Source organism: Chionomys nivalis, chromosome 7, assembly GCF_950005125.1.
Source record: "Chionomys nivalis chromosome 7, mChiNiv1.1, whole genome shotgun sequence".
Taxonomy (NCBI): domain Eukaryota; kingdom Metazoa; phylum Chordata; class Mammalia; order Rodentia; family Cricetidae; genus Chionomys; species Chionomys nivalis.
The window spans coordinates 3,291,498-3,310,328 of NC_080092.1; the positions used below are offsets into that span (position 1 = coordinate 3,291,498).

The following is an 18,831-nucleotide window of genomic DNA, read 5'->3' on the forward strand; positions in this document are numbered from 1 at the left end:
ACAGGACTAGAGTAACGCAGCTTCTGTGGGAAACACCCTTACTAGGCAGTTACAGCTCCGACCTTTACACACACAATGTAAGCATGTGCTTCCAAAGGCAGAAACTCACACAAATACACTTGCTGATCTTTTCCCCGAATTCCGGCTCCTTGACAAAGCTAGCGTCTAAGGAAAGCTTTGAGAAGCAGCAAACCAACAAGCTTCGCGTGGTTTCTCCACTGCCTGTGACTGCAATGCCTAAGGCATTGCTGCCCTCCTCCCACCACGATCATTTTCACATAGAGAAATACCCGGGAAGCCCACACTGGCCCTCGACTGTAAGAGTCAGAGAGCATCCATGCGACTCCTCACTGCTTCTTCTCCTTGAAAACACAGTTCTACAGTTTCCAGTTCAGGCAAATGTGTAGCACAAATAATAAAAACCCAGAGACAGATATTGGGGTTCAACCTGAAGATCAGAAAAGCAAAGCAGCCAAGCCACTAGAGAGCTCTTGCCTCCATAAAACCTTCAGACTGAAAGAGAGCAAGTTCCTGTCTCATCCTGCCTTATATTCCTCTCTAATGCTGGGATTAAAGGTGTGTACCACCATTGCCAAGCCACTAGTGTGGCTGCTGGGATTAAAGGTGTGTGTCACAACTGCCTGGTGTGTATGTCTAACCAGTGTAGCTGTTTTGTGTTCTGATCTTCAGGCAAGCTTTATTTATTAAAATACAAATGAAATATCACGACACAGCAATGTTCATGCATTTGGCCTTCCCACCCTCCTCCCCCAGAGGAAATCTTATCTGTTGGGAAAACTCCATCTTCTAAGCCTCAAGAGCAGGAGTCAAGTAGAGGTGAACAGGCAGTTCCAGCACAGGCCTTAGTGAGTGTGTCCTCCTACCTCCCCTGGAGTTAATGAAGGTACATAGCTTGTCCACTACAATCTTCATGCTCCTGACTCTGGAACCCCAACAAAGAAACAGGGGACAGAGCTACAACACAGGATTAGTTACCGCTTTCACCTGCTTTGTCATAGAAGAGGACATGGACTCAGCACTCACAGAGCTGGAAAGCACACAGACACTGTGACAAGCCACACAGCTATAGAAACACAGCGATGTGGGTCACTCAGCCTGCTGTGAGAGTGTGAAGGAAGACCTCTTTATTGACAAGGATTGTCTTACTATGCCTTGCATTACTGCAGCACAACACTGAAGTGACCTCGCTTTATAAATCAGAGAGGTTTACTTAGCACACAGTTTGGGGGGTCCAAGATTAACAGCCCCACTGATTGATGGGCTTTTGATAATGACCTCATGACAGATGATGTCACAATCACTATCTCTGTAGCCCTTTTATCTAGTTTTGGGGTTTTTTAAAGATTTATTTAATTTTTATGTAATGTTATCTACCTTTGTGGATGTACTAATACGTGTTATTGGTGCCCTTGCCTGGAGCTGGAGTTACAAGTGGTTGTGAGCTACCCAGTGTGGGTGCTGGGGACAGAACTCCAGTCTTCTGCAAGAGCAGCAAGAGCTTTCAATCACTCAACTACTCCGTCCCATTTTTGGCTTTGTTTTGTTTTTTTGTTGAGTTTGTTCCCTTCCTTTTTTTTTTTTTTTGTTTGTTTGTTTTTTCTTTTTTTTTTTTTTCTTTTTTTTTTTTTTTTTTTTTTGAAGCCTCCTGCTTCTTTAATTGGTGTAACAGACTGTGGCACGGTACACAGAGAGCACACGCAGGCCAGACAGTACAAGGACAGCAGGGATGGGGTCAGGACAGGTTCACACATCGTCTAGAGAAACAGATGACAAGGACACATGGGAGGGTTTCTCTGTGGTTTTGGAGCCTGTCCTGGAACTAGTTCTTGTAGACCAGGCTGGTCTCGAACTCACAGAGATCTGCCTGCCTCTGCCTCCCAAGTGCTGGGATTAAAGGCGTGCGCCACCACCGCCCGGCTGGAAATAATATTTTAAAGCATAAAGCAAGTCAGCAGTTCAGGGCTGGGCTTACTGCTATCAGGACCAAGAGAGAGATGGAGGTGGGGGGAGGTCTCTATAAAACTACCTTAATCCTTTTCAGGGGCCACTTCCTCCGTGATGCAGGGACCTCCCAGCATCAAAGGTTCCATACCATCTCCCAGAACTACCATGCTCGGAACCAACTTTTCTTATATATGACCCACCCAAACTATAGCAAAAATAATGAGCTTTACAAATGTTCTGACTTGTTTTGTTTTTTGTTTTTCAAGACAAGGCTTCTTTCTGTAGCCCTAGCTGTCCTGGAACTCATTCTGTAGATGAGGCCAGCCTCACACTCACAGAGATCCACCTGCCTCTGCCACCCAGGACTGGAATTAAAGACACACAACACCACCACCCAGCAATGCTCAGAGCTTCTATCGCTGGAATTCTACTCAAGGAATTGAGCTAAAGAAAATATTTTTTTGGAAAAAAGAAAAATAAAGAAACGGCTTTATGAAAACCAGTATGCTTGTGCTACAGTCTGAGAGCGTAGGAGTGAATGAAGAGTGACAAGCAAGGGCGTGTCCAAAAACAGCGCCCCATGGCCACAGTAGTGTGCACAGACTGAGGCCGACTGTGAGAAACAAGGCTGCTTTTCCTTCAAAGCCACTGTCCACCACTGGACCAGGTTCTGTAAAATGAGCATGTGCCGGAAATCCACTGGCATAAAAATGCCCCAGAAACAATCATTTCTAATTTACATCTATATGTGTGTATATGTGTGTGAACACGTGGACCACGGTGCATGGGTAGAGGCCAGAGGACAACATGCGGGGAGCTGGCTCTCTGCTACCACCGTGTGAGATCCAGGCACTGAGCTCAGGTCACCACGCTCAGCAACAAATTCTGTTACCCACTGAGCTATCCTACCAGCCTTCTCATAAACAAAAACCGAAGTGTTAGCTGTGACTGTACCCACGTGGGCTTCTTCAGAAAATCTTCTGTAAGAACTATCAGTCACATGTGACTTCATATCCTGGGGGAGGAGGGTGATACTTAGATATGATTTGAAATCTACAAAGAAACAGAAGAAAATATAAAATACCTGACACAGAAACTGCAACATGTAACGAATGGTGTCAATACTAAGTTTAAAAAATGGACTTAATAGACTGAGAATGAAGACCGTGATCGTGTTGGGTCCATGGGACTTGGTACTCCTCCCATTTGGGGTTGTCCCATTGCTTTACAATTAAAAGATAATTTTTTAAAGCCCAGAAGTAAGAGTTTTCTCAGCAAATGTCAACCGACCAGAGACGGCAGGTTCTGCTCCAGCTGAACATGATGGCACATACCCATGATCCTAGCACTGAGGCAGGAGGAGCAGAGTTCAAGACAAGACTGGGCCATATATTAAGAACCTGCCTTAAAAATTATTACACCATACAATACATATGTGTAATTTTAACCTGGGTGCATGCAATTCATTGTTGAGTGAACAAATCACAAGCAGGCACAGGCTCAAGCTCACACACAGATCAATAAACAAAGAAATCACCCTCAAGCTCACACAGAGATCAGTAAACAAAGAAATCATCAAGTTGTTTATAGCTTACTTGAAAATAAAATCTTCAGAAAAAATTTAAAGAAAAGTCAACACTTCCAAAAGAAACCAACAACAGTAACAAATTGACTCTCCATTTTGTTCTGAGATAAAAATAACAAAGATCTTCACCTTCTTGAAATGGGGGCCAGAGAACGCCCCCTAGAGGTTGTCAGCAGCCTCAGTATCCCCTGGAGAACCTCAAAAGTGCCCACATCAGCTCGGCCTGCTGCAGCAAAGTGGGAACACTCCTGCATCCCTGGGTACCTGCCAGTACATTAAGATCTGGGCACCAGCTGTCAATCTTGGCTACAGGCTGGAATTACCTGAGCAGTCTGGGTCTCGCCTCCAGAGAGTCTAAATTAGTCTGGAAGGTGGTCTGGACCTAATAGCTCCCAAAGCTTCCCAGGTGACTGGAATGTGCAGCCAGGGGCTAAGTAGCAAGTTTAGTTCCTCAACTCAGAGATTCTTTGTTACAACATTAGTTGTATCTGAGCAACCTCAAGCTAGATGAACTCCACAGAATGACTGTAGCCTTGAGATGGAGGGATAAATGACTTTGGTGGACCGATACTACTCATGGTGCCAGCTCTGGCTAAGGACGTCTGCAGAGATCTCTGACTTGGCAAATTTCAGCACCAGTTCTTCATAAACTCTAAAAGGATGAGACTGTTTTGCCCTGGCTTTCCAGAGGAGAAGCATTGGGTACAAAGTGGCCATCTAAGATCCCACATCCACAAGTGGAAAAGGCTCCTGTGTGGATAAGCATTTCCTGGTACTTGGGAGGCTGACTAAAGAGGGTTCTGAGTTCACTGCCAGACTAGATTCAATACACCGAGTTCAAGAATATCAAGAGTGGCCTGGGCTATTTTCCAAGATTCCGTCTTTAAAAAAACAAAAACAACCGAAAAAGACTAAAATGAAGCAAGACTAAACTCACACATCATGCCACACTTCCACCTGTGCAGAGCCAGTACATTGGAGCACAGGAACATTCAGACAAATAGTTAAAAGTCTGCGTTTATGCACCCCACCCAACCCTGTTCAATTCAAGCACCTGGGTTAGAACTGACCATGTTCTGTGTATTTCTAATTGGCAAAGCTTAACACATTACAGTCGTTCTTTGAGAGAAAACAAATGAACAAGGTTAACCATCTATTCTTGAACATATTGGTAGCTCTGGTGAGCAGCTTCCCCTAAGATATATTGCCCTGTCCTGATGTGTGCCTTGTCCTCACGCTTGGCCCAGCACGCAAGTCCCTGCTCTCAGCTGCAAGTTGTTAAGGACCCGGCTGCTGTTGCTGAGCACAGAGCAAAGATGGAGAACGGCAGGACTATTAGTTTATCACACTAAACAAATAAAGCAGCCAGTAGCAACTCAGATGATCAAGAGGGGTATCAGGTCAAGAGGCCACAAAACATACAACCTGCAGTGCTTTGGCAGGTGTTCATGGAGATAGTGCCACCCCTGCCAGTGTGGGGAATAAGTATGCAGGGATGCCTGGCATCACAGTGGAGCCAACACAGAGAATACAGTCAGTTTGGGACATCTAAAGAACCTAGATATAATGGAGAGGAACCACCATGGCAAGTCTATAGTCACAGCCCACCAAGGGAGGAACTCCTCCAGCCCCCACTACCTCCTACAGTTCAGACAAAGAAAAGATGCCATCTCCTGAACATGTGTAGCATGTGAGTCAAACCTGAGAGCAAGAGTGGTACCCATGGCAGGGAAGGTGAGGTGAGGTGGATGGGCCTAGCCACGGTCTGTTACAGACCCTCTAGTCAATGTAAGAGAAGATTAAGCCTGATAATGAAGCCAACCACACGAGAAAACGGAGAGGTGGGGAATCACGTCTCCATGACACCTAGAGCCCTTCAGTTATCTGGCCATTCCACGGCTCTTCTTGAGAAGGGCTTTCCAGTGGGCTTCTGTCACTAGCTAAAGTTGTAGTGGAGGGTTGAGGGATTTTCAGAAAGCCCCACTTCCCAAAATGTGACCAGAACAGTCTTGGGACAAGTAGCATGCAAGTTCTCAGAAACTGAACAGAATTGCCCAGCTGGCATTTCTCAGTCTACAGGAGAAGCACATGGGAGTTCACAAAGGTGAAGGTCATGGAGAGAGCTGCTGATAGCACCAGAGCACCTAAGTCCAAGGGCACCTGAGAGAGTGACTCATTCTTAGATCTTCCTGCTACAGTAGCAAACCCTCAGGTTGGTCGTCTACCAGCGCATGCTGACATCTCTTGGGAACAAATCTGAGACGTTATGGGTGAAGGAACAGGCTCAAGAGTAGTCTCCTGCACCGCGCTTCCCCAGCAACACCGCTGGGGTGGGGCCACTGTGTGTCACCCCACTGAACGTCTCAAAGGAGGAAGAACTGGAGGTGGAAGCAGGCTGCGGGAAGTCTGAGGGCTAACAGCCTTACCTCCTTTTTGCACAACAGGAGGGAAGTCCTGACAACAGGAGGTGAGGGAGTCCACAGAGGACACAGGAAGCAGGAGTCCTGACCACAGGACGGGGAGGGAGTCCACAGAGGACACAGGAAGCAGCTCTCCAAGCAATGCTTTAGAGACAATCCAGCACCTTCTTCTGGCCCCAAGTACCAGGAATGCACTTGGTGCACTTGATACTCAGATACACATAAAGCAAAATAGTCATACATATTAAAAAATCTATATATATATATATATATAGTAGCACTTGAAATCAGGGATGGTAATCCCTCTATAAGTTCTGTATTGTACAGGATTGTTTTGGCTATCCTGGGCTTTTTTGTTTTACCATATGAAGTTGAGTATTGTTTTTTCAAGGTTTGTGAAGAATCATGTTGGGATTTTGATGAGTATTGCATTGAAAATGTTGATTGTTTTTGGTAATATTGCCATTTTACTATGTTAGTCCTACCTATCCATGAACATGGGAGATCTGGCAATAAAAACAGACACATGGATGAATGGAATCTAATCGAAGACCCTGACATAAATTCACATACCTATGAACACCTGATTTTTGACAAAGAAGCTAAAATTATATAATGGAAAAAGAAAACATCTTCAACAAATGGTGCTGGCATAACTGGATGTCAACATGTAGAATGAAAATAGATCAATATCTATCCCCATGCACAAAACTCAAGTCCAAATGAATCAAAGACCTCAACATAAATCCAGTTACACTGAACCTGGTAGAAGAGAAAGTGGGGGGGTAGCCTTGAACACATTGGCACAGGAGACCACTTCCTAAATATAACCCCAGCAGCACAGACACTGAGATTGACAGTTAATAAATGGTACCTCCTAAAACTAAAAGTGAGACACTTCTATAACACAAAGAACACTGTCAACAAGACAAAACAGCAACCTACAAAGTGGGAAATGATCCTCACCAATCCTACATCTGACAGAGGGCTGATCTCGAAAATATATAAAGAACTCAAGAAGTTAAATATCAAAATACCAAATAATCCAATTAAAAATGGGGTACAGATCTAAACAGAGAATTTTCAACAGAAGAATCTCAAATAGATGAAAGACACTTAAGGAAGTCAACATCCTTAGTTATCAGGGAAATACAAATGAAAATGACTCTGAGATTCCATCTTACACCAGTCAGAATGGCTAAGATCTAAAACACTGATGACACCTTATGCTGGGGAGGATGTGGAGTAAGAGGAACCCTCCTCCACTGCTGGTGGGAGTGCAAACTTGTACAGCCACTTTAGAAATTGTTATGGTGCTTTCTTGTTAAATTGGGGATCAATCTACCTCAAGATCCAGCTATACCAATTTTAGGCATATACCCAAAGGATGCACACTCAAACCACAAGGACACTTGCTCAACTACGTTCATAGCAGTATTATTCGTAATAACTAGAACCTGGAAACAACCTAGATGCCCCTCAACTGAGAAATAGATAAAGAAAATGTGGTACATTTACACAATGGAGTACTACTTAGTTGTAAAAAAATGATGACCTCATGAAATTTGCAGGCAAATGGATGGAACTACAAAAAAAAAAAAATCATCCTGAGTGAGGTAACCCAGACCCAGAAAGACAAACAGGGTATGTACTCACTCGTAAACGGTTATTAAGAGTAAAGTATAGGATAACCAACCTACAATCTACAGCCCCCGAGAAGCTAGATTACAAGGAGGGCTCAAAGAGGGATGCCTGGGTTTCCCTGGGAAGGGGAACTAGAAAAGATTTCCTGGGGGGATGGAGAGATGGGAACTAGAGGAGAGGGTTGGGCAGGCTGGGTGTGGGAGTTGGGTCAGAAGCGGGATGGAGACTTCTTGATGGTGGTGCATTTGGGGTTAGAGAGAAACCTGGTGCCAGAGAAACCCCAGGAACCCATAAGGATGACCCCAACAAAGACTCCTAGCAATGGTGGAGAGGGCGCCTGAACTGGCATCACTGTAAGTAGGTTGGTGACTTCCCTAATTGCCATCATAGATGTTCTCTCCAGTAACTGATGGAAGCAGAGCCAGAGAAATGTATTTACTGAACCAGCAAAAATGGTCTGTCATGGTCTCAGTCTCCCTCCCTCCCTCCCTGTCTGTCTGTCTGTCTGTCATACATCGTTTTTTATTTAAGATTTATTTATTTTTATTTTATGTGCATGCATGCCTGTGTGAAGGTGCCAGATCACCTGGAACAGGAATTACAGACAGCTGTAAGCTGTCATGCGGGGACTTGGAATTGAACCCATGTCCTCTGAAAGAGCATTCAGTGCTTTTAACCACTGAACTATCTCTCCAGCCCCATGATCTCTCTCTTTATACATTTGATAATTCATTGAAGTTTTCTTTTCCCCATTTTACAACTAAGAAAACTGAAAGAGAGGTTAAAACTCACCCACAGCTACGTAACTAGTGGGGAACAAAACCACACCCTGATTTTCATGAAGTCCAATGCCAGGTCCTGGCCCCTATACCACTAAACCACCTGCATTATAAATCCTGCCACCTGAGCTGGGGAGTAGCATTGGGGGTTAGGGGAGGGGACCCAGAAAATACATAAGTCTCAGCCTATGACAGTCACTGCCCCAGAGTGACTGTGCCACACAGCCCTCTTAATCCCCAAGGAATAACTGTCTGAGTAGGCCTACCTGGCCACCACCACAGCCACCACCGCAGCCACCACTGTGTCCCTTTTTGGAGTGTTCATCCATTTTCCAGATGTCCTTCTGCCTACAAACTGCCAACCTCCAAATCCCTTAAACAGTTCTTCATGTGTGCCTGGGAAGGCCTCATATTTAAAAACGTGTGTAGGATAAAAGCCTCCCTAGGTCACCACAGTAAAGAGCGCTGGGTACGGAACACACGCACAGCAGCTTGAGGAGCACCCAGGAGTCCCACGGCCTTCCTCCTCCATCCACATCAGCACACGCCCAGAAACACATCTCCAGAATGGAGCCGGGGGTTGAGGCTGACTTCTAACACAAGCCCCGCCCGTTACTGATGCTCAGAACAGTGTCTCTGAAGACTCAAGCCCTTAGAGCCAACATTACACTGCAGAGCTCCAGTGAGGTCAGGTGAGATGAGAGACCAGGTGAGGAAATGTGCAACTAGGAACCAATCTACTTCTGCCTCTGACCTGGCTCCAGTGGCCTAGAGCAGTGGTTCTCAGCCTTCCTAAAGCTGAGACCCATTAATACAGTTCCTCGTGTTGTGGTGACCCCCCCAACTACCTCATAACTGTAATTTTGTTATTGTTATGAATCATCATGTAAATATCTGTGCTTTCTGATGGTCTGAGGCGACCTCTGTGAAAGGGGTTGTGACCCACAGGCTCAGAACCACGGCCCTGGAGCTGCACGTTAGGATGCAAAGGGGAGAAGTTCAAGGAATGGAATGTAGACAGGTCACATGACTGTGGCAAATTACAGGTGCATAAAAATCACTCACACCACAGCACTGCACCTAATTCTGGGTGTCTGAATAGGCTCTGTACATGCTTCTCCCCTGGCCTTATTCAAAGCTGTTCCAAAGAACCACAAGTGTTACAGTTTTAGGCAGAAATGCCCCCCACAGTATCATGTTTTAGTACTGGGTCCCCAAGTGTGGCCATGTTTGGGAGGGTATAAAACCTTTGGAATACACAGCCTAAGAAATAGAAGTAGGTCTTCAAGATGAACCCGCTTCAGGCACCAGGGTGAGCCCTTTGCTTCCTGTCGGCTGCACTAACTTAATAAGCAGCCGCATTGCCATTTCCTGTCTGCTGTGGTGATGTAAACAGCCGCACTGCCATTTCCTGTCTGCTGTGGTGATGTAAGCAGCCGCACTGCCATTTCCTGTCTGCTGCGGTGATGTAAGCAGCTGCACTGCCATTTCCTGTCTGCTCTATAGTGAAAATGGAGGAAGGAGCTAAAATGAAAAGTGACAGGTGCCAACTGTACGTGCATAGATAAAAGTGTTTCCACAGGAGAAAAACTCAGTCAAAACTGGATGTTTTCAGAGGCACTGTGATTCCTAATTCATCACAGTTTATTTAATAAGATATAAACAACATCACAGAAAAAATTAATTAGTGGATCTTAAATAAAAATAGGCTCAATATTATTTGTAGTTAGAGAAACACGATTGAAAAATAACCCACAAGCCTAATTTTTCTCCTGTGATACTATAGGACCCAAAACTTTGCTCCCTTAGAAGCATAGCTGGGAGCTATATTTCCCTCAAGGCTGTAGGGCCCGTGCAGGACCTGTGAAGGGCACACCCTGCCTTTGGCTGCCCTTTGTTCCTGCAAACGCACTCAAGTGAGAACACAATGGCAGGCACTCAAGTTATGCACTGGGGAGTATCACAAAAGACTGAAAACTTCCTTAACTTTCAGCTACTGGCAGACTGGTCAAACCAATCCTGGTGCAGTCAGACCAGAACATGTAACCCTGGTTACACACACACAGAACCCTGCCAGGATGCAGAGTGGTATACAGAAGAGGGAAGGAACACGCATGCACGCACACATCTGCCTTGGACACACAGAGCCTCTCTGCAACTGTTTATAGTCAAGCCAACAGGGAGCAAACTGAGCTGCGGACAAAGGAGAGTGCTCATCAGTTAACCTGATTTTGAAACATACGCATATGTGTAGTTCATTCAAAGGAGCACATCAAATGAAAATGCATAAATGTAACTTCCTTTGGCACTCCGTTTTCATTTAACTAAAAATATGAGTGAGGTGCGGAGGCACATGCGTGTAATCCCTGCACTTAGAGGCTAAGGCAGGAGGACTCCTACTTTGAGGCCTATCTGGGCTGCATACAGAGCAAGACCATTTCTCAAAAACAAACAATGTAGAACTGCAGCTGCACATGCTTGCCTCTCCGTCCCTTGCCCCGTCTACCTTGCCAGCGCCTGGACCTTTGTGGTATGGCGCTCCTGCTGCTCTGCCACCCTCCTCTTCAGGGCGTCCACCTCTTGCCGGAGTGCAGCCGAGTGCTCCATCTCACCATCAAGGAGACTCCGCAGTGACCTGGAAGAGAGGGCCCCACAGTTCAGAGACTCTTCACCCAGCCCACCCAGAGGACAGTGCAGCTCTTCATCGCTGCACACAGGCTCACACAAACCCCAACACAGCTCCAACTCACGTAAACGGACGCTGGCAGACAGCAAGTCTGAGCCTGGTAATTGCACTGCGTCCCAGGGCAGTCACCTGTGGTCAGACTCGGGGACCCTGCTCCTGTGATAGCTTAGATCAAGGGGAAACCAGGAGCTCAGCAGATGCCAGGGGGGGCTCTTTAAAGACACCCCATTCAGAGTGCAGCATGTTAAACGGAAGCTCTGACCCAATGGGAACAGATCTCACAAAGGGAAGGGTGTCAAAACAGGCCAAATGAATATTCTGCAGCAAAAAGACAGAACACTTGCTCAGATTCCATGATATTTCATCCTGTTTCCACTGCTGCCCATAGAATAGACCAGGACTCGCAGTCCACAGCCACCTCCATGATAAGCTGGAATGCATGCCATTCTATTGAGTATATATTAGACACAGCACATGCTAAGCCAGCTTGTATGGTATTCTAAGGAGTGCATATTAGCACAGCATTATCTTATATTACTATACTTTTTAGCTTTTATAGTATGCCCATTCACATATATATTTCTTATCCACAGAAAATGACCAGGAGTAGCAGTTCTAGGAAGGGTCACAGGTTACCACACTGAGGTAAATCAAATATGGTTCTGATTCACTGCACCTAAATGACTGTTTCTAGAAAAGCAACTGTGATGTATTTACCACATCCAAAGGCTGCCTGCCATGAACATCAGGGTGTATCAAATACACCAAGCCCCCACAGTACCCCACCACTGAGCTAAGACCTGTTCACTGGGAGCTTGAAGAAGATTCCCCTCCTGGAACATCCTCGTGCATCCTGTCTGTGAAGAAGCAGTCAATATACGGTAGCTGTCATTCTTCACAAGGGGAGACAAAACCCATGGCTGCTTCCAAGAGCATCGCTCCAGCTAGAGCGAGGAAACCAACCTTGAAGTGGCCAGCAGCCATTTGTTGAGAATGCACAGCTCCTCAAAGGACAACGGGCAGCTGGTCAGTTAGATCCAAAATAAGGTCTAAGAGAAAACTGTGACTGCTCTCACCAGTAAAGGACAGGAGGTGACCTGTGCACCACCTCCCTGAGTCAGGCAGCCTCCCAGTATCCACTGGCTTTTGTGAATAACCTCAGGCAAGCCTGTCACTGGCTACCCCAGCCTCAACACAGACTCTGGTAGGAGAATGTCAACTTCAGATGCTCACATGGTGGCAATTAGTGGTATCTAGACTGAATCTCAATAAAGAAGAAGAAGAACTTAAGAAAGCACTTGGCCTCTTGGAGTTGACCACTGGGTTTTAGCCAAATTAGAAGAATCCAAATGTCATTTTGTCCCAGGAATCCCCAATTTGAATGGAACACAGAAAATATACCCTCAGTTAAAGGTCACTTCAAGAGTATTCTCTGGGCAGGGAGCTGGACAGAAGTGGTGTGACATTCCTTCCTGAAGTGCTAAAACCATTCTAAAATTGGCCATGGCAATAGCTGCACATATTTGAGACTATACACAAACCACTGCATTGTGGGTATGTGGATGACATCAGTGAAAGTTGTCATTAAAGGATGCTCCTCCACATCCCTGTGTTGGAAGGTGGCGGCATTGCTGCTTTGATCCCTTGCTTATATGCAAGCCACAGCAGATCTACTGAAGTGGTCTAGTCCAGAGAAGTAAGAAATCTGCTAAGACCCCAGCACCCAAGTCAGACAACTTGAAACTGCCTGCAACTCCTGCTCTAAGGCATCCAGTCTCCTCTTCTGGCTTGCACTGCACATCCACATGCCCACGCAAACACACGCGCGCGCGCGCACACACACACATAAGAACTTAAGGTAATAATAATAGTAAGGTAAGGAGCTCGGCAGTAAAGCACCATTCTCTCCATTCATTCGCTCTGCCGCTAGGGACAGAAAGTCAGAGAAAGAGGCAGCCATGATGTCACAGTACCCGTTCTCTTCTTCCAGTTCATCTTTTCTGTTCATCATGGCCACAATGGCTTGGCGTAGTTCATCTGAGGGAAGAAAGCAAAGGCAACGCTATGAGCAGACAATCCTATAAGCCATCCGTCCCCATCCTCTCTGCAGTACACGAGCAGAAGCTCCCGTAGGTTGTCTGTCCCCAGCCCCTCTACAGTACATGCCGTTATAGATGGCTTGTCTAGGTAAGCTCCCTGCTCCCTAGAAAGGATTCTTTTACAGTCTCAGACACACAGTGTGTTCACTGTCACTCTCATCCACAAACGGAAGGGAAAGGTGAGAAGAGAGCTAATGTGTGTTGGGAAGAAGGACAGGTTCCTGGGAAAACACACTCAGCTTGCAATTTCTGAGTGCTTTCCCAAGTCTTTGTGCCTGGACAATGTCTGTGGTGAACACTGAATTATTCCTCTTCTAGTTGTTTATCAGCCCAGACAGCAGATCAGGTAGTACTCGGCTCCATGCTTGCATAAAGACAGTCCATCAAGAAGCAAACATCTGGCTCTCCCACACTGCCTTCTGAGGGCAGCAGACAGCCGGTAGAGGACTACATTCAATACACAGTGCACACTGCACAATTACTCGGGAAAGCCACCCTCCAGCCTCTTCACACAGGAGAGCATTCGAGGACAGGGAATGATAATATGCATCCACACTTCCTAGCTCCATCAAGGTTAACCATTGGTGCTATGCACATGCAGAAGGCATGGCCAGATCTTAGCTGCATCTCAAGATCTGGAGATGACAGAGTTGTTTTATCTGTTTCCTTTACTTGATTTCACCTTATGGTGGCCACTAGGAAGTGCAGGGCCCAAATCACACACCTAGTAGTAGTCTGTAACTATGTCCAAGAGTCTACTCTATGTCTAGAACCACTTACATGGATCCAAGTGGGGAGGTCACAACAGGTGCCTAAAGGTTCAATAGCCAGCTTTGTGTCTTAAGACCAGAAGCATTGATGATCTTAGCAAATTTCCTCAATTTTAAAATCTTTCATAATAAAAAAGATAATTAGGAAATACCTTTCCATAAAATTTAAGAAAAAGAACTAGAAGCCGGGCGGGAGGCAGAGACAGGCGGATCTCTGTGAGTTCAAGGCCAGCCTGGTCTACAAGAGCTAGTTCCAGGACAGGAACCAAAAAGCTACAGAGAAACCCTGTCTCGAAAAATCCAAAAAAAATAAATAAATAAAAGAACTAGAGATTCTTATAGGAATGATTCACTAGGAAGAGGGTGAGACTAGAAACAAGAAGGTTGTCAATCTGTGGTACAAGCAGCCCTGAGAGATGGAAAGGAGACATTAGGAGAAGGCCTAGGGCAGAAAACAGGCAGAACTGGGCCATTGAACACCTAGCCATGCTCTGCCTACAAACAAAATGACCCAGGGCTCATACATTCAACTACTCATTCATCTACCAAGAACAGACGAAGTTCAAATACCTTCCCAAGGAAAGAGGCAGGCTCCCACCTGGTCCAAGGGAGGATCCTAATGAAGAGTAACAATGGCCATCACAAGCCTACGAAGCCAACTCAGTGAGGTAACCCTGATCGCTAGGGTCCCTGCTCAGAGCCTCACACTAGAGTCTCAGCCTCTCTCCGTGCCCTTCCTCCAGAAATGAGGGAGCAGCATCCTTCTCACCTCCCTGGAAGCCAGGAGGATCAGAAGAGACTGAGAAAGAGTGTCTTTGAGGGTACTTCTCACAGGCCATAGCAGGAAGTCCAGAAGGACGTGCTGCTAGGATGCAGAACTTTATTCTAATTGATAATCTTTAGAGGAAAACCAAAGCAAGTGATTTATCCCCAGGTCACTGTGGCTATGAAGGAAAATAAAACCAACCAAATTAATTGTTCTACCAGCAGCAGGGAGGATAAAGCACTCTAGGCTCAGTCTTCAGGCAAGCCAGGCCAGTGCTGTGGGCACAGCGGACACAGGCTTCATTATTCCTCCACTCCAGGCCCTGCATGGATTCTGAATTTTCCTCTAGGCTTTCTTCCTCACTAGAGTTCTTAGCTGGCCTGAACCACTGATGAGCAAAGGAACGAATGCTCACAGTCGCCATCCGGAGCTGGAAGGCACAAAATCTCCTAAAGCAAAATCCTGCGTGTTTGCCAGTGTCTGCCTGCCCTTCTCCAGCTCTGCAGTAACACATCTGGTTTACACTCATGAACTGCACTGCTGTACCCAAGCTGGGACCAGAGTGCAGCAGATGACATCAAGGACACCTTCACCACCACTGTACTCAGGAACGAGTGGCCTGGACTAGGCAGGGCAGGTCTTGTCACACTGGCAAGTCCTTAGTCTCTCCATTCTGCTCCGCCCCTCCCCTCCCAGAGGGTACAGCTCATCCACATGAGCATGCCCCTGGGCATCTGTGTACAACCACCATCCCTAGCTCAACCACAGTGACAGTATCTGTCTGGCCAGAGGCCAACTGAGGGGTCTCCAGATGATCGATCCTGACTGCACCACTGTTAACCAACCAGTGGTCAGACTTCCCTCTAAGATGGAAGTTATTACACACATGTTATCTCACAGATTTCCTGGTCAGAATCCATCTCTCTTCATATGAAATCCCCCGCTGACATTCATACATGAGAAAACCCCAGCTCACCACCCCAGGTCCTGGTAGTGATGAGCCTCTTTTGAAAAGCTTCCCTGAGACCCCTTGCCCTGCAGCAGCTACAGGTAGGAGATGTGAGTCGCCTTGCTCTTCCCTTGTGCACACAGATGTTGACAGAATACAGACCACGCTGCACACCTCAGTGCCTGGGATCCCTTCTTACTGCATGTTTAACCAACATGTTTGAATTTGATCCAGAAAAATGAGTGGATCTAACCTTTCACACTTCTAAAACCAACAGCAAAGCTCCGAAAGGCAAATGTCACATGCTTTCTCTTATATGTGGAATCTAGATTTGAGTGTGTGTATGTGCCTGTGTGTCTGCTTCTGTGTGCCTGTTTCTGTGCATGTGTGCCTGTGTTTCTCTGTGTGTGTCTGTTTCTGTGTGTGTGTACCTGTGTGTCTGTGTTGTGTCTGTATATGTGTGTGTTTCTATATGTGTGTGGCTCTGTGGCTATGTCTCTGTATATGGCTGTGTGGCTGTGTCTCTGTGTGTGTCTGTTTCTATGTATCAGTGTATGTGTCTGTATATGTGTGTGTTTCTGTATGTGTGTGCTTGTGTGTCTGTGTGTGTATATGTGTGTTTCTGTATGTGTGTGCCTGTGTGTGTGTCTGTTTCTGTGTGTGTGTGCCTGTGTGTCTGTGTGTGTATATGTATGTTTCTGTATGTGTATGCCTGTGTGTCTGTTTCCGTGTGTGTGTGTGTGTGTCTGGGTGTATGTGTAATGGAAAAAGGCAGACGAGGAGAGGGAAGGAAAAGAGAAGCAGTGGTAAGAAGGTAATAGAATACATGTGTGTGGCTAGAAAGCAAGAGGGGCTGTTTCAGTCGAGGAAGGAGACCAGCAAAGGGAGATGGGGAGGAAATAAAGGGGGAAAGTATAATGACATGTAATTATGAAAATAGCACAATGAAGCTCATTACATTACATGCTAACTCTAAATGAATAAATAACACACACATACAGAAAACCAATGGCAATAACAGCACTTTCTGTGAAGTTACACGCCTCTGCCCAGCAAGCCTTGTTTCTAGTCTCACAGCCTCCTGTCTAGGACAGTCAGTAGCACAGAGCAGGAAACAGATTGTGGCAGTCCCTTCAGAATTCCCAGTACCTCAGAGCTCTATCACCCACAATGGTGGAGACTGTCCTGGTGAGCAGATGTAAAGTGCAAGAGGAAGTTCAGGAGTGAATCCTAGGAGCTTCCACTTCAGGGACAGAAAACCCATGGCAAGTTGTTACCAACAGGCTCTGGGGCCAGCAGTCCTGAGTTCAAGACCCACTCAGCCACGTGCCATAGGCAACCTTGACAGGTTTCTGCCTTTGCGAACTATAGGCTGGAATTGTGCCTCATTTCCCCAGGGACGGCTGGTAGCAAGCACAGGGCATTCACTCAGTTTCAGCACTTACAGGATGCAGGCTCTGCAGTCAGGTGCTGGCCTCCAGTCTCAGCGTCCCACCTGAGGATGTTGTTTATTGACCTTATCTGAGAACGTTAAGGGTAAAATGGGATCTTAACAGTCTTTCTTCAGGCATGGTAACACACTCCAGTAATCCCAGCATTTGGGTGGTAAAGAAGCAAGATCAAAAGCTCAAGGCCATACTTGGCTAGATAAGGAATTTGAGGCCAGCCTAGGGTACATGAGACCCTGTCTCAACAATCGGACAAACCCAGTCACTACATCACAGAAGTGCTGCAAGGATTAAAGAGGTAATATGCAAATGAGGTGTCTAGAACACAGTGGCATTTAACAGGTATTCTTGATAGGTCTCACTATCCCTTTCCCTTCAACTGCAAGGGACAGAAACGTGGAAACACAGTGTCAGACATTGCTCACAAGTGCGGGTCATTTATGTGGGCCCACTTGCAAGAGATGTGAAATATACTAAGCTCCTGTGCACCTCAACCTTGGACAATAAAAAGAAACCCTTGAAAATGCTCCCTGCCATAGAGCAGCAGGCCAGATAAGGAGATCTCCTGAGGACCAAATACCATTCAATGGGGAAATGTGGGTAAACCAGGCGAGCCACCAATGCACCACCTAGAAGAGACTGGTTGAGTATCTGAATTCTGGATTCTTAGAACCAGGAAGGAGGAGTCTGGATACTGACATTATGACTTGCAACTGAACATTACATTCTATGGTGAGTCTTGAAGAACTGCTTCGCAGAACCACACAGAACACTCAACCAGCGGCAGCAGCCTCCAGCAGCCACAGGAGAGCCTGGCCAGCAGACCCCAGGATCACCGTGCTGCCTGTGAGCAGCGGCAGGACAGCTCATGCGATGCGACCCAGCCCTGTCATCCTGGCGTGACCGTGCCTGCCCCACACAGCGTTCCCAGCCTCCTGGAGGGGCCATGGATTTGCACAATCATCAAAACAATGACAAAGCATGACAATCACAGGCGCAGACACAGTTTATAAAGGAGATGGGGACCTTTTCGGTGCCTCTCTTGCCTTTCACGGACTTCTACAGAGAACAGTGGTAACAGTGGGGACGGACATGGCGACTCTAATAGAAACTCATTCCTGCTGCTGTGCTGCCTGATGGCTGTCTTGTGCCTTCCTGGGCACCAGGGAGGGAATGTGGTTTCCATGTATCACGTGACTCACCATCCACCAATCTCACTTGCTGTGCATGAGCAGAGGTTTTTCTCTCTAGCACGATGCAGCTCTTATCTGTAAGTCTCATCACTGTGATTCCTTCCTCTTTACTGAGGCACAATCTCCAGGAAACAAAGCAGAGCAGAACACCTGAATGTCAGCCCCTGTGGAGCCTGGCCATGCCAGGCAGTCCCTCTCCTGAGGCTGAATGGTCTGTGGCCATCTATCTCAAAGCAGTTCTTTGCCAACTTCAGCCATCAGAAATTGATCTGGGATAAGACACAACATTTCCAATCACTGCACAAAAGATGGCTTCATCCACAAATGCTACCAAGGCAAGGAACCATTGTGGAAGCAAAAAAACAAGACTTCAAGCTCCACTTCTGCTATGAACTGAAATAAATCTCAAGCAGACCAGCACTTAAACATGGGAAGAAGCAATCAAGCTGGGCGGTGGTGGCGCACGCCTTTAATCCCAGCACTTGGGAGGCAGAGGCAGGCGGATCTCTGCGAGTTCGAGACCAGCC

The 18,831-nt window shown here is 46.5% G+C and overlaps 1 protein-coding gene across 4 annotated transcripts in view; it reads right to left on the reverse strand.

Annotated features, from left to right (window-relative positions):
* Nucleotides 1-18,831, reverse strand: part of Snx29 (sorting nexin 29) — a 401,413-nt gene that overhangs the window by 276,620 nt on the left and 105,962 nt on the right. For all 4 annotated transcript variants that reach the window (XM_057775566.1, XM_057775567.1, XM_057775568.1 and 1 more), the window contains 2 exons: nt 13,053-13,116; nt 10,900-11,028 (listed from right to left, as the gene is read on the reverse strand). In XM_057775566.1, the coding sequence (XP_057631549.1) occupies nt 10,900-11,028; nt 13,053-13,116 (193 nt within the window). The remainder of the gene's footprint in view (nt 1-10,899; nt 11,029-13,052; nt 13,117-18,831) is intronic.